General features: G+C 47.4%; 1 protein-coding gene across 1 annotated transcript in view; it reads right to left on the reverse strand.

Moving 5' to 3' along the window:
- GALNT17 (polypeptide N-acetylgalactosaminyltransferase 17) overlaps positions 1-16,039 on the reverse strand; it is a 127,476-nt gene extending 111,437 nt beyond the window's left edge. The window contains exon 1 of the mRNA XM_015880996.2: positions 15,571-16,039. Coding sequence (XP_015736482.1) covers positions 15,571-15,808 — 238 coding nt within the window. The 5' untranslated portion in view covers positions 15,809-16,039. The remainder of the gene's footprint in view (positions 1-15,570) is intronic.
- Between the last annotated feature and the right edge of the window lie 489 nt (positions 16,040-16,528).

Here is a 16,528-nt window from a genome sequence, read left to right on the forward strand (position 1 = left end):
CAAAGTGATGTACTGTACCCCCTGCAGGCCTAACAAAGGGAAAACTGAAACACATCTTTCCCAAAATAGAAGCCACATCTCCTAATGATACTGATAAGGCTTTCTCTTGAGTTTATGATAAAGGACAAGGAAATATGGTGCCACGGATTTTTTTTGGGGGGGGGTAGGTCGATCGGTGTATTGAGAAAAACAACTCACTTGGGTTTTGATGCGCTCTATCAAAAAGTAAATAAAAGCAATAAAATCAGACTCTTCCACTACTGACTTTGTGCACGTCCCCACCGGTCCAGCAGTGCCGTCCCAGCAGCCCAGGCCCAGTGCCCCATTTGTGCTCTGGGGCTGTTGGCGGTGCCGGCCGCAGCAATCTGTCAGTGCAGATTGCCAGAAGAGCTCCAAATGGCCAATGCATCCCCAACTACTCGTATATCATCTGCTCAATTAGTCACTGCGGCACTCGTATTGTCTGGTACCCAAAATAATCCACATTTGAGAGGAAGGTTAAAAGAGGGATGGTCAGAAACTAATTGGGAATTATTGAGCTGCTATTTTCTGCCAGCGCAGAACAAACTCATAATGTTGAAAAAAAATTCTGCAGACATAACAGCACCACAGTGCCGAGGGAATATAAAATGTTAATCATGCTACATAGCATGAATGAGGAAGCTCAACACAATAGTAACCTTACTACAGCATGCAGTGAGTAGGAAAAACCTGAGATGTGGCTACTGCGCTACTAAGAATGCTCCTGCAATAACCAGTTGAAAGTGTTGGTAAAAGCCCCCCCAGCACACAAAAAACATCTGGGGAAGTTTTCCATTGGGTCTCACCCAGCAGCACTGAAGTACGTTCAGGCACAGAAGATGGACACCTGAGGATAAGGCAGCCAGCTGTTCCCAATACAAAGAAGGTCAAGGAGGATGTGGCCGTGCAAAAACACTATGAGCACCACATGGCATATAGAGCAAACAGACCTCCAGGTGAGCACACACAGATTCATTTCCAATGTCTTCAGGACAGAGGAGCTTGTCCTTCAACTCCATAGAACACCCCTTGATGAGAGATCAGATGGTGGAAGACCTGCATTATACTCTTCCTTGCTGGAAGCATCCAGATATGCTCTCCATAAAGCTATTTTCTCAACAGAATATGACATAAATCTGTGATTCAGAAGCAAAACCTCAGAACCATCAGGTACCCTCATTCTCCAAGCACTGTAGAAGCTCTTACAGCTTATCAAGCATGCCTGAAATGCATAGCAAAGCACAAAGGGCTACATCTGTGTGACAACAAAAAAAATTACTTTTCCTCCATCTCTTCCCCTCCCTAACTTAGATTTGTTTGTCCCTGGCAGAGACTTAGCAAGGGTGACGGTTAAGGAGCTGATGGCACAGAACACCATCATTTTTCCTCGCACGTGACAAATGCAGCAAGAAAGCACCACGAAAATCAGAAGGTAAGGTGTCTGCAAAGCTGCAAGAGGTCAGCTGTGCCCATATTATCCATACCTAACACTGTGACAGAGAAAAGCTATGCTAGGATGATTTGCAATCCATCACAGCAGAGCTGTTGCTATCAGTGCTCAGCTCCAGCCCTGAATCAACGTAGCACAGAACATGGTCAGAAAGATGCAGGGGAGGCACGATGGCAGCAGGGGGACTGTGAGAAGTAGCAGGCACAGAGGCAACCCAGCAAGGCACGCTCACCCACACCCCCACAAAACATGGGGTGAACTAGGTTTGCAACATCCAAGGGGTCTATTTCACCTGTCTGCCATGGAACTCTGAGGAAGGGAAAGGCTTTGTCTCTAATACTGCTGTAGGAAAGTGCAGATAACTTTAACTCATTAACTTGGCCTTGGCCAAAGTGATGATGTATTTTCCAGAAGTTCCAGGCACCCTCCCAGGAACACTGGTGCAGCTTCTTGGTATGAGGCCAAGAGAGTTATCTCTCTCGGTCGTTCCACCTCATTGTTAAAGATGAGAAGAAAAATGTACTTTGTGAATAATTGTTCTCCAACTGAATTCTCTGCAAAGATCTTAGATTTGGAACGAGCTGAAAAATGCTTTTTTCCATAGAGAACTGAGCTTATTCTACAAAGCACAGGCAGTGACAGGTTGGTCATCTGGGGAACCCACACCACCAGGGGTTGGAGGTTCTGCTGCTGTCCATGAACCAAAGTGCTGAAATGACCTCCACAATATTTCACAACTTTTTTCTAACACAAACCTTTTCTTGTTGTTATTGTTTGTTTTCAACAGTTGCTACTGAGCTCGCTTTGTAGTTTTGGTTTGTTTTCCATTAAAACTTCTCAGCCCTGACATTTAAATATCAAAGTCTTCCAAAAACTACCTCTGCATTTTTCACACAACCGAGCTTTCCTCCATTTAGCTGTTCTGCAATCACCTTCCTTCCCACGCTCCCTCCCATGCTGCAGTGCTGAACACACGTGGCATGAGCTGCCGGCTCACCACCATGCTTTACCAGAGGAAGAATGGGGGCTCATGCTGGATACTTCAGAGATTTTTCTGGCTGCATTTGAGCCGAACATTTTACAGCTCTGGCCGTGTCTCTGCGCGCTGAGCAGAGATTTCTCATTTCATACATCATTTACTCCTGCAGCGATTCCACAAAGTCACAACATGTCCTTAATACACAGAAGAGGAGAAATCTATTCTTCTCATGATAATGGTTAAGGCTGGAGATATTGAGCACAGATTTCTCCGCACAGCAATGCTCCTTGCTACAGGATAATCCTATGTCCTTAATAGAGAAATACAAGGCAAACACAGGAAAGAGTCAACTCCCTGTAATCAAGGGACGATGGCTACAACAAGAGGTTTCCCACAGCTCTTAACAAGTTATTTATGTGCAAAGCTCCAGCCATAAGTGGAGCATTATGCTCCCTGGAAGCTACTGACAACATTTTTAGAGAATAACAGGTGCCTGTGGGTGATCAATAGGCAGTAGCATTAAGCACCCAGTCCTGTTTTATGTAATTTGGGAGTACCAACCCTATTCAAACCAACTACAACATTCATTGGCAACTTCAGCTTTGGCTTCAGTGTCCCCTCCTCTAGAGGTCTGAGCACCAACCTTCAAAGACAGCATGTGGTCCAAATAAACCAGAGCTGAACCTCTTGAGGAAAAGCAGAAGAAATAGAAATTGGGTGGAATTCATGCAAAGTCCACTTTTGGGGCTCAGAACAAGCACCCCGATGTGTTGCACATTGCCATCCCACTGGGCTTCCAGTGAGGCTCATTACAAACTGCCACATGCAGCTGACCCACAATAAAAGGTGTTTTATTAAATTAAAGCATCAGTCCCAGGAATAGATGTTTGTTTAACAGATGAAAATGATTTCAGGATCTCATGCTACAAGCTGTAAAACAAAATCAAATGGCAAAGCAGAAGAAATGAAGCCATAAAGGGAGAGCAGTGGGAGGAATGCAGAGACCTCTTGCCAAAAGGAAGCTGCTTATCACAGGCTTGGTCCAAGCTGAAAGCTCACAGGTATGTTACATCCAGACAGCACACGTCAGTACCAGAAAGCAACTACGAAGCACTACTTGGAAAACAGGTACTAAGGATATTCAAAGACATTAACAACCTGATTTCACAGATCCTAAACACAGATTTTCTCTGACAGTTTTCTATATTCACTTCCACACAGAACTGGCTATATTATGTCACTGCTGCAGTAGGGTTTTTTTTTTTTAAACTGGAAGATTGCATTGGTTCCAGGATGTTCCACTGAGTCAGACCCCACCTCCGCTGCTCTATCAGCAGTGATGGAGCTGCTCAGCAAAGAAGATAAAGCATCCAAAGCTACACAGAATATGGGGCACTGCTGTATCCCAGGCACACAAGGAAAGCAGTACAAGGGAATCACTGGAGCTTCAAAGGAGCAAGAGGTAAGAAATCACAGGGCTCAGCAATACACAACCTCCACGTGCACCAGCACAGGTTGTCAGTCTATGTGCATTAGAAAAAACAACTAGTTAATTAATTTTCTCAGGAAAACATGCTTTTCAGGGCTTTTCCAAGGTCTGGCTTTACTGGAGCTCCACTCCTCCAACAAACACAACTGGCTGCTGTGCCAGCAAATGCATAAAACGCTCTGTTTGCACACAAGAGCCCATCTGTTCCATCTCTCACAACTGGATCCAAGAGCTCTGCTGTTGTTATTTCCATCTCTGGACTCATGGGAATGTCTTTATCCTGTGCCATGGACGAGCACATCTCAAAAAGGACACTGTCATCACCATTGCTCAACCATCTTTGAGCTCTCCTCCCTGGAGTTGAGCTCTGCCAGCTCCCAAATCCTGAGGACAAAAACTCTGGGGCATCTCTCATGGGCCTTCAGCCTTCTTTGTCCGTGCTGTCCATATGGAGCAATTGATAGCAGAAGTGCTTTCTGTTTCAAAGCATGAGGTTTAATCCTTGTAGCTTATAACCTCACCACAGAACAACTGAATGAAAAGATGGTGAGAAAGAAGCAGATTGCTGACACCAAGCAAACGTTGGGACTCAGGGGACTTATTCTTCCCACATCTGTGTTACCACAGATTGAATCACATCTCTAGGAGACCAACTCACAGTGTCCCAAAACACCCTTGGGACTTCTGATCTCAGATTTAACATTCTGGGCACTGGCAGAGATGGTCACTACTGGCCGAGAACCCCAAAGACCTTGGAAATTAACAACCACAATTTGTTTACCAGTTATTTGAAGGCAGGTACATGACATGCTGGATTCCCTTTCAGGACACCTCCCAGTTGCTGAGCTATGCTGACCCCCAAGTCCTGCTTTCACATAGTGCAAATGTAACATGTAGACAGTAACATGTAACATGGGTAGACAGGAGATACAAGGTTCCCTGCAGGGCAGGATGTGGCCCTGAGGCTCCAGGCACACACATCACATACTCTGCTCACTCCCCTCTCTCTAACTGGGCACACCGGGCTGCAAGCAATCAGCTGGCATTTCAGAATTACCTAAAGTGCCCTGCAAAATAAGATTTTTTTAATTAAACTTCACCTGTTTTAATATTTAAACAAACGGACAAATGTCTAAGAAAGCACTGCCTTGTTATCTCTGCAGCAGTCCAGCTGATTAAAGTTTTTCTATTTTATATATATTAAAATAAATCCTCCTGAAAGGAATCATTAAAACCCTACTATAGACACAACTTGTTTTAATGACACTGTAAAATATCTGATGTTTTACATTTCAGTTCAGGCGGTTTACGCTCTGCACCATCGGCACACACAAATCTGGAGTGCACCGTATCGACAGACACATTAAATACAAGTGCTACAAAAAAAAGTGAAAATCAAAGCTTTGCTGCTTTCTGAAATTAAACAAGAGAGTCTATCATGCAAGACTGGGAAACACTGAGATGCAAGGATCACCGTGCAAGAGGAATAGCTGCAAACAGTCCATGCTGTTCTGTGTTCAGCTTTTCTTTTACACATTACTGAAGACATACATTGAAAGCAGGTCATGGGACTTCCTCTATACCTCTCAGATTCGCTGTTCTTAGTGAACAGTGGAATGGAAAAGAGTTGAGTTCTGAGTCACAGAAAAAGAAATTCTATTAAAAAAAAGCAACAGGGCACAGTAATTGTGTAGAGCCAAGCTGAGACAGGAGCAGGAACACCCTTCAGAGGCTGTGAGCAGCCTTTTCTCACCTACTCATTGCTTCTTAATTTTTAACTTGCTTCACAGATCCTGCTCAATTCCCAATGGGCTTTGCAAACCCAGCATATGGCTGCAGTGAAATGCAAGTACCTGCAGGGCAGGGAAGTCTTAAGCTCATTGCACTCCAGAACTGGGAAAAAGGAGGAGGATATTCCAGGCAAAGGCAAGGCACACTGTGCACTATCACTGCACAGGGTTAGAAGAGAAAATTTCATACTATATTGTCTGAATAAAGGAGTGAATCTTCATTGCTACCTGAACTTGTTAAGAACAGCTCAGTCAAGATGTTCTCAAACAGCAGTTCAGACCAACAGTGTGTTCTCTGCCCACAAGAACACCTTGCTCCTTCAAATTCAGGAGCAGAGTATCAACTTAGAAGCATTCAAGAGCTTAGTTCCTCACTGTTTCTTGCAGTGCATGACCTGCACCCAACTCAGGTCCTAGTTATACAAACTATTCTGCAGGTGATGCAAATCAAGTTATGATTAAAACTGAAAGAGCATAGATGTAGACTGGATAAAAGAAAGAAATTCTTCAGTATGATGGCAGAGCTGGAACAGGTCACCCAGAGAAGCTGAGGATGCCCCACATCTCTGAAGTGGTCAAGGCCAGGTTGGATGGATTTTGGCTGACTTGGACTCAAGGAAGTGGGATTGGAACCAGGTGGTATTTAAGGTCCCTTCCAACCCACACCATCCTATTGTCCTATGATTTTCATACAGAACCAGGAAGAGCCAAATAAGCCTTCTCTCAGTGAGCCTAACAGTGCAAAACCCGTTTGTTGGACAGCTTGTAGGACCTGCAGGTGTTAGTACAGCCATAAAGGCTGTAATGGGGTAAATACTGAGAGCAGGGCAGGCAGCCCCCTGCAGCCAAATGAGTGTTGGCTCCCGAACAGGTTATACAATCTCTGGTACTGACTCATCACCCTTCTCTGCAGAAATCAATGCATTTCAATGTCTGGTGTAAGTGACAGTCATTCTGATCTGGGCACACATCACACTGACTTTACACCAAAGCAAACGATCACCCCAGAGACAGAGCAATGAGCTACAGCTGTGCACGCTCACGTTGCTTACTGCAGCCCTGGGGACTGCACAAGCCTTGCAGTGTTGTTCTGCAGCTCCTGCTATGATGGGACCGACTCCTTGTCAGACTCCTCTCCAGATCTGCCACCTCTTGGCATCTCTCTATAAGGATGTTCCCAAATCTCCTGCACTTAAATGCCCCAACACAAGGCACGCTGCTCCTTCCCATTTAAGTAAAGCGATGGAACGGGCTTCCTAAAAACACTGAACTGTGGTTCCACTGAAGCCACACCTGAACCCTGCTATCAACCAAATGCCTCTGCACAAAGCTTTTAATCCAGAGGAGACTCCTGAAGGACAATGAGGTTTTGTTGGCTTTGAGTTCCCAGGTGAGTGGCAGAAGAGGACTCAGTCCAGGAGCACTGACGCAGATCCTTTAAAATCATATAAATAAAGAACAGCCCATACTCGAGTCAGCTCACTCTCCCCACCCCCTGCTATGTAGGTCACTGCCTGCTATGGAAATCAGCTCGCCTTCAAAGCAGGTTTGCTCCTCTCTCCCCTTATCTCCTTAATATTAGAAACATGCAAACCATTGTAGGAGCAAAAGTTAATTTCAGACTAATTCGATTTATTCCTGGCATGGGTATAAATATGAAACTGTATTTACTTGTCAAAAATAAAACCCTGAGATGTTAAAAAATGAATGAAAGCTTGCCAGGTATCTCCCACCCAGCTCTGAACTTGGTACATAGCTGAAGTGCAGGTCTCTGACATAACACAATGCAAATGAAATACAAAGGGTCGTACTGACCTAGCAGGGGAAAAAAGATCTCAGATTCAACCGTGAAAGCTTAAGGGACTGATGGGAGAGAAGCCCAGCTCATACCAATCCAAGGCTGAAAACGGGGCTTGAACCTCCAGGTTCAGCCCCAGCCATTACACATCCTTTGTGCCCCTCCAAATATAATCACATCACACAAGATCCTGACGCAGCACGTTCAGCAAAGTTCTGACTCACAATTGTGCAACTTCAGCCTCTTGCTTTGCTCCACTGATCCAGGCAAAAGACTCCTAGATCAGCTTTTTTTTCTCTTTCCAACTTCTTAAGTTTCAGCTCTTAAGGTTTTAAGCCAAGGCTCAGCGTGAAGGCTTGAGAAAGGGAAACGAAGGGAAAATATCGCTATCTATTTTTAAGAACTTGTGAAGGAAAGGGAGGGAAACGAGGTTGTAGGTCAGGTGCAACCTCCAACAGAAAGCAGCATTTTGCTTCCACACAACAAACAAGGCACCTACGGCTTGGAAACAAGGATTAAGTTGCACTGGGGCTGCAAACGTGTGCAGAAGGACCATGGCAGCTCATCATACACCTGGCACCGGTCTCTCTTAAGTCAGAAGGAATTATTGCACTGGATGTAAAGGGATAAAGCAGGAGAGCTGACAGATGTGTGTCCATATAGAAATACACATTCACTCTTCCAGCTTGCCCTCTCTGACTCAGCACCAGTGTAAGACACAAGGCAACACTCATTGGGGACGTATGCACTCCCCAGCTCTGCTGTTGCTCTGTCAAGCCCAACCGCGGCTGCTTCCCCAAGGGACCTTTACATCAAAAACTTTCTAATGAAGAACAGTGTGAGGTGAACGCTTAATGCCAACCTGCAAAAAAATCAATGGTGCTACTCGCTGCTGTGAGACATTAAAGAAAAAAAATCACCAGCAGTTAGCTGGGAACTAGGACAGCTGCAGTATTTAAAAGACGTACTACAAATGAGAAACACTTAGGCACATCATAATTAGTAAATGGCAAATATTAGGAGTTATGGGAAAAAGAGATCATTAAAGCAGATTTTAATAGGCCGGCATTTCATACATTTGGATGTGACAAAACCCAGCCTGCACACACTCTGAGCGCTCAGCCTATATTAAGAAAAAAAAAGCTTCATTTCTGGACTTGTGAAAACAGAGGTTACAAATGTGCTTCAGCACAAACCCTGTAATATTGCCACGGTGAGGTTACAGTTGTGCTTCACGCTGCTAATGATACCTGCCCAGCCTTTAGACCCACACACCTTCTGAATGCCCCACTAACAGAAATAAGCCTGGCATTAAGGTCTTCGGGAGCTCCCTATCCTTTCAGTTACACCTCGTTTCTAGAAAATACCCAATTGCTAATAACACATTTGTTACAGATGCCCATTTTTCCACAGCTTACAGCAAAACCTCAAGGAAGGGCTGTGTATCCAAACACACAGCAAAACAGAGGGTCCCCACTCAGGTGGGCACCACTCCCTGCCCAGGCACCCATGCTTGATTTCCACCTCACCCACCCACGCCAGCCTCCTTATCTCACTCCTTTCTGGATACGAGGTTGTACCAATCATTACCAGAGATGGACATCCAGGGGAACATCACCCTTTTCCATACAGCTGCACAAAGGACGTAAATCACACCGGGTGCCTCAGACTGGGATGAGATGTGGCAGTTTCACTCCTTGCCATGCATCGCCTCTTCCTCTCGTGGCAGCTGGCTCTAATTTGCAAGGGCTGATGTTGTTGCATGGGATCAAAGAGGCAGCATCAGGAGGGAGGAAATGCGTACAGGGAACACAGCATTAATTAGCTCTGGAAAGTTGCTCAACATCTCTCCTTTAATGGTTGCGTAGAGCTGCTATAAAGCTCCCCCAGAAGGTCACTTATTGACTCGGTGCTTGATCCAAAGACAACCAGAACTCGGTGTGAGCTGACCCTGGGAGCACCTTTCACCCAAGGCACTGCAGGAGGCCGACAGCTGCTGCCAGACACTCCTGGAGGGGCACATCTCTACCTGAAAGCTTCTGCCTGCCCACAGATCCCCTGTATGATGCTGTTGGCTCCATCCTGCTAAGCCCACCTGTCCCCAACAGCCTCATGGGGACACGGAAAGCACCTGGAGGCTGAAATTCATGGAAACGGGTGGATGGATCCCCCTCCATGGGGGGACTACAGGCTTAGAAATGTGTATAAGTTATTACTATTATTGTCTTGCTGGCACAAATAGGAAAAAACGCAATAAAATCTATCAGAATATGGCTTTTATGCTCCAACCTACTTAAAGCATCCAATGCTCCAACATCCTTCACTGGAGAGGGTGCAGTGTGAAAAACACATAAAGGCCAACCAAAGTTATTTTAAATCCAGTAAGAGAATCAAAGCAAGCATTAAAATATCATTAAATGGATTCTCACTCTGTTTCTCCTTTGTTTTGTGTTACAGTGTGATAACCCTTATCCAACTCACTCCTGATTTTAGGGAATTATCAGTCTTAATACAGATAACTTTGCATCTCTGCACCAATGCAAGCACCAAAGCTACAAGGCTGCAGCAGAGGCAGCATGGAATGGCTCTGTGTCAGCAGTGCAAAGCTCCACACAGTGCCCTCCTTGAACGTAACGCATTACACAGGGCTCTCATTGCATCACGACTGCATTATTTTTTAGGTAACTATCAGCCAGTGTCAGAACGCAGGTCGATGAGCTATTAGATTTACGGGCAGAACTCGCCGTGCTTGCAGCAGTAAAATGTAAAAGCATTCAAAAATTTCCTAAAGAAATTCGACCACGGGGATTGGGGGCCAGAAAATACGGCTGCTAGAATTCCCAAACCTGCTTAGGGGAAATAATATTGTACCACTAGGATACGTTACTGGAGCTGAATCACTGCTGTTGACTCACAGCAGGGTCAATACTGCGCACATTGGGTCTGAACGGCCGTTTGCAGACGTCGATAGGGACATCTTGCTGGAAACACCTCCTGTTTAAGATATATCAGCACGCAGAACATCCTCACCCAGCCTGAGAGCGGGCAGCCTGCCAGCCTGCTGTGACAGCTGGACCACGTTGTTGGGTTTTATGTAAAGAGCAGCGGCGTAAATCGCAAAACAAGAAAAACCTTTTTAATTACCTGAGCGCGCTCCTCTCTGTTTTCTTTTGTACTAAGCCAGAGTTGCTCACATGCTACACACTGTATTTCCATGTGGGAAATACATGCAGCCTTTGCCAGGACAGAAGCAATGAGGGAAAGCGATGGCCAACAGCAGGACTGACACCCCCAAACCCACACACACAGTCAGCATACATCCAGAGCCAAATTCCTTTGCCCATCCACTCTATGAGAGCAGATCTCCAGCGAGCAGGGCGCTCTGTTGTCCAAGCAATGCCTGCTGCCACTCCAACAGCCCTCGGGCATCCAAGATGCGGTGTGAGCCCAGCAGATGTGACACTGCTCCAACAGTGGAGTCGTGACCTTCCGGAGTGGCAGCTGGGAGCCAGGCAGGATGCCTGCAGGCTCTGCACTGTCACTAGACGCCCGCACGATGCCAAATGCATCCATTTCCAAATGTCTCTTACTGGACTTGCTGAGGTTGGGAAATAATATTGCCAGATCCACAATGATTTTATCAGCTTATGGTATATCCCTGAGAGCTCACACAACTAATTCGGTCGCCTAAATCTGACGTGGTTTTGGAAAATTCACCATGGACCCCAGGTTCTGTTCCTCCAGTCAGGCAGACACAAATTGACATGCAAGAATAAAATGCCAACGTTGTCACTATTTGCTAGTACTGCATCTCATGACTCCGTGCTGTCTCTGCATGACAAACGTGCTCGTGGCTCATTACTCATTCATTGCCAACGACTGTGAATATTCAGATGATGATGCCAAACAATGATCGAAAACAAAAATTATCTATCAGTCCCTCCCAGTCAGGCTGTAAACTAAATGCCACATTAACGTCTCAGCTTCCAGACCCTTCCTAATTGACTTTGTGAAGCCTCACCTTGCAACTCTACTATTTCTCTTAATAGTACTTGCTCTGCTCATCCTTTGATCAGCATCAGACTTAATTTCAATGCACAACTTAAAGGCAGCAGCCCTCGGGTGCCCACAGACCATGAAGGCTGCTCACCTGGCACCTACTGAGCTTAAGTTGAGAACTTTAAAAGCATGTTCTGAATCTGGACAGTTGCCATTACTTCCAATAGGGAATAAGGCAGCCTGATTTGTCAGGTACATAACAAGCACGAAAGCTGTGCATTTTATCAGGTCGCTATGTAAGGTTACGTAAAGTAATATAGTTTGTTTCCACTTCAGAAACGTCACGGCATCAGTACAAGGGAAGAAAGTATATCCGATGCAGTGTGATAACCATCAGTTAACACAGCAGTCACATCCATCGCAGTGTGTCACTGTGCTGTTTCATCTCCACGTCACCATCTCCAATATCAAAGGGTTTCATGCAGCAAGGCTACGCTCCCATGAAGATCTGGCTTGATTTGATTTCATTAATGTGATTAAAGTTTGGCCCGTTCTGCCTATAAGGAGAATTACTCTACTCTCGGTTCTGTATATTTAGCTGTTTATCTTAATCAGAGCAGTTCTTTGTGCTTCAGTTATGTATTACCTACCTGTTAGGAAACCCTCGTATTGCTCAGCTGTGGGTGTAGCACTACCACACGCCACTAAACGGCTGATGGAAGGGCTTCTAATCTGCCTTATTTACATATATAATTTTATACTCGGTAGTTAGCTAAGTTTGTAATGTACTTTGAGGACGATAAGTGTTATAGAAGATAAGCATTATCTTATTCTTATGGGAAGTAAATCCACATATCTCTAAAGTGTTTTAAGTTAATTAAGAGCCACTTTACAAGGGGGATAGGGAGACCACGCAAAAGGCTGTGTTACCATATCTGCCTCGACGTCCACACAAAGTTAATTTCTCAATGGGATAAGCAGACGAGAGCAAAATCTGTATGCACAGAGGCTGCTGCCACACACATGTTCATATCTCAGTATGTGCAAATAACTGCATGTGCAAAAGCACAGACACAAGCTTGTTTAAGAGCATAGTTTATCATACTGCCAAGGAATTTAAAGCTCCTCTTCAACTGAACCACAACAGCAATTTGCTCTGTGAGCTTCTTCAGCAATAGGGGAAACCTGCCTCTGCTCACCCATCTTCTGGCCCACTTATTCCAGCGGTTCCTTCATTGCTCAGAGTTTTAACCCAGTACCCAGAGCTTTGCTGGACGTGCACAGGTAGCACGGCCCGGAGCTCTGCTAGCAAGTAGGCATGCAGATGTTTACCCCAGCACAACTGGGAGGTGGCTCAATACCTGCCTGAGATAACCAGCGGGCAGCTGAGCCGATCCCCTTCTGTTTGCTCAAAGCACTCAGTGGGAGCTGATAGGATTTGCTGGCTTTCCCCATGTGCAAACCTGGGGTTCACTCAGACACCCCCTCCCTTCACTTCTGACTCTCAGTACGGCAGCGTTACTTCATGAGCACACGGTTCATATACTGACCTCAAGAGCATACAACAAAATACATATACAACAAAAAACCCCACCCTAGATCACAAAGAGAAGTTGTGGTTAACATCCCAAACAAAGCACGCTGGCTCCTTTCAGACTCCCATTACCTTCCTCCCAGCATCTGCCCAATGAGAAAATTCCATCTATAAAAATGACAAAAGGAATTAGAAATTCCCTGAATTCTCAGATAAGCAGATGCCCACGGAACAGCCTCCGACACATTGCTCCAAGGTCACCTGCAGCACACACTGAGCACAGGGGCAGCACCTGCAGGGAATGGCACAGAGGGAAACGGAGAACCAATGACTGCAATGAGACAAGGAGCAAGAATAGCACTTTAGAAGGAGCAAGGCATATGTATAGATCTCCAGGAGTTTTAGGCCAAAAAGACTGGATAGACACACTTGGACAGGGCTAAGTCTCCTCACAAGTTCTTCCCTGAGTGACTGAAAGGAGAAAACCAAGCACAAGCAATGTTTCATGGGATTAATGACCAACCCCAGCTCGGGTCAGTATTCTCATGTTCCAGGTGAGGGTCAGTGTGGGCAGTGGGTCAGGATGTGTTTGTGTCAGCTCTCTGTGCACAGAGCATCACACTGCAGAGCAGGAACAAACCTGGCACTGCTTCCAGAACAACGCAGAGATACGTAATTCAGAGGGAATGAAGGTGTAAAACCATTCCTTTACCAGACCTGAGGCACACAGCGCTGCTTAGCTTGTTTTTATGCCCGACCTTTAAGGGAATTAACAGGCATACGTATAAAACGAGGGCTGCCACACCACAGAGAGCTGTTCTTTCTGCTCCTCTGCTCCGAAGAGCCGAAACCACAGCAGCTGTGGGATCTGATCATTCATTTCATCCGCACGGAATCGGTGCTTCTTAAGAGATTCGCCTCTGTAAAAATAGCTCCAACTCCCACTGAAAGGCAGCCAAGTGCTGCAACGCAGACAGAATCCACAGCCGCTTCCACCCAAACTCTACTTGGGTTTCACTCCATGCCCAGACGCTTCCTGATGCTCCCTAAGCTGCAGGCTTACCCTGTGCTGCACCGCCTCATGCATGCTGAAGCACAGGTCAGACTGAAAGCAAAATACAACTTCAAGCAGCAGAACAAATTCCCGTCCCACCTGCTGGTGTCCTTTGAGAGTGATGGGGTTGGGGCACTGCTGCCCTTAGTGAAGCCTTGCTGAAGCCCAATGCAGACACTGCCCAGCACCCAGAGCACTTCTAAAACACACATATCAAATACACAATCCCTGCTTCCCCTGCTCTGGGGTGCACAGCTCCAGCCCCTAACCCAGGGCAGCCCTGCTTGCACCTATGGCTCCAGGACCAGCCTGCAGGTGCACTGCAGGGCATCCCACACTCCCCTCCAATGGAGTAGAGCAATCACTTTAACTTCATCAGTCTCTGTGTGCTTGTGGGATGGCAGATAGCATCCCTATTACACACCTGATACCACGGTCCTGGCATCAGGTCTCCCATCCTGAACTGCACCTGCTGCCCCTCTATAAGCAAAGTGCCCAAACTTCTCCTGCAGCACAAACAGCACCTACCCACTCAGCCGAGTGCTTCTCGCTTTGTGCAACCCCATCCCCAAAGCACAGACGCTCACCCCCCCCAGGAAGGGCACCTTGCTCTCCTGATACACAGCACAGCACACACCGGCTGCCAGCACAGCGCCGAGCATCACTTTCCTCTTCAAAAGCCAACGAGAGAATCACACTGACAGCGCCAGGAGCACCGACTCCTCCAATCCTGCAGCATTAAAGCTGGGAGTTGTTAACGCTACTGAGATGGGAAGGAATAAATGGGAGCCTGGGTTGGGACTACGCTGCCACTTGGGAGTCTATGGGGACCAATTTAAAGAAGATGAGCTTCCACATCAGTGTTTTAATTAGATGCTTCACCTACATTTCTTACGCCCTTACAACGTTCCTCTATCCCGCATGGCATCTTTAAAACTCCTTTTCTGCATCTCAGAACTACTGAACCTGGTGAGATTTTAATAGAAATCCCTTTGCTGTGCTATAAAGAGAAGCATTACGGAGGTTTCAATTAGCAGCCGTTAGGGCTGAGCTGTAGGAAATACTGAATTGTTTGCTCAACTTCTCACAATCATCTTTTGCTTTCTGACCTTCTGCACCCAAACAGCCATTTAAAAGCTCATTTCCAAAAACAAACCCCCTACTCCTGAGGCAACGAAGCCATTCCCTGATCAATAACACGTGCTGCTCTGCTCGGCCACGGAACATCCTTCTGTTTGGATGCAGAAACCGTGGTGCTGTTTGCACCCCCATCCTGAAGGCAGCCTTGAATTGCTGAACCTTCCTCGCACCCCGTGCAAGGTGCACAACTTGGAAATGGGATGCTACACCGGTGAGCCGAGAGCCCGTGCATGAGATAAAGGGCTGCAATAAGGTTTCACAACCAAAACTCCACGAACCCCCCACCTCACCCTCGGTGCCCCAGAGCGGTGCCTACCATTGAGCTGCCTATAGACGATGTCCTCCAGGAGGGAAAGCCTCTTGAGCACCGCGTCCTGGATGGAGCTGATGCCGCGGGCCGTCAAGTTGACCACTTCAGCCCTGGGATGGATGTCATGAAAGGAGTCGCCGCTCTTGGCCGTGATGGGTCTGCACTTAGCCAGGAAAAGGACGAATCCAGCCACCGCGATCAAGTTCAACACCAGCAGCACTTTGACTCTCCTCAAAGAAGCCATCAAACTTCCCGAGGGGAACCTCCCACCGCCTCTTTAAGGGACCGGCCGGGCAGGTGGATGCCGCTGAGCGCACATCGCACGGCAGCGGGCGGCACGGCTCGGAGCCGCTCGTTCAGCCCCTACGGCCCCACGGGGGACAACGCAGCCGGGGCCGCCCGCCCCGGTCGGCCGCAACTTCATGCCCCGCACGGTGCGTCCCGGCTGCGGGGCTCGGGGGGGGCCCTGCGGCAGCTCCGCGGTGCTGAGGGGACATGGACGTGCCCCGGCGGTCCCCACCGCGCCGCCCCTCTCACCGCCTCCTCCTTCTCCTCCTCCTCCTCGCAGCAGCGGTGGGGCGGGGAGCGGGGGCGGTGCGGAGCTGTGCGGTTCCCCGCCCCGATCGGCGGCCGCAGGGAGCGCCCCCTGCCCCCAACAGCCGGACCTGCCGGGATGCGGCAATGTGCGCCGCCTGGGGATGCGCTGCGCCCGACGGATGCGATCGGTGTAGTAACGAAAGAACCCAAAGGAAACGGCGTCAGGAGCTTCCCTGCAGTCAGACGCTGAAATGACCCGCTTAGATGGCCCAGCTGCCTTAAGGGGGTAAAGATCTGATACAGTGGAGCTCCAGCCAGCTAAGGAATACCCTACAAACAGGACAGCTTTTTGCTGGCCAGCATATTACACCTGAAGGGGGTAAAGCTCTGATCCGGGGAGCTCCACCCAGCTAAGGGATACCCTACA

Source organism: Coturnix japonica, chromosome 19 (genome assembly GCF_001577835.2).
Source record: "Coturnix japonica isolate 7356 chromosome 19, Coturnix japonica 2.1, whole genome shotgun sequence".
Taxonomy (NCBI): domain Eukaryota; kingdom Metazoa; phylum Chordata; class Aves; order Galliformes; family Phasianidae; genus Coturnix; species Coturnix japonica.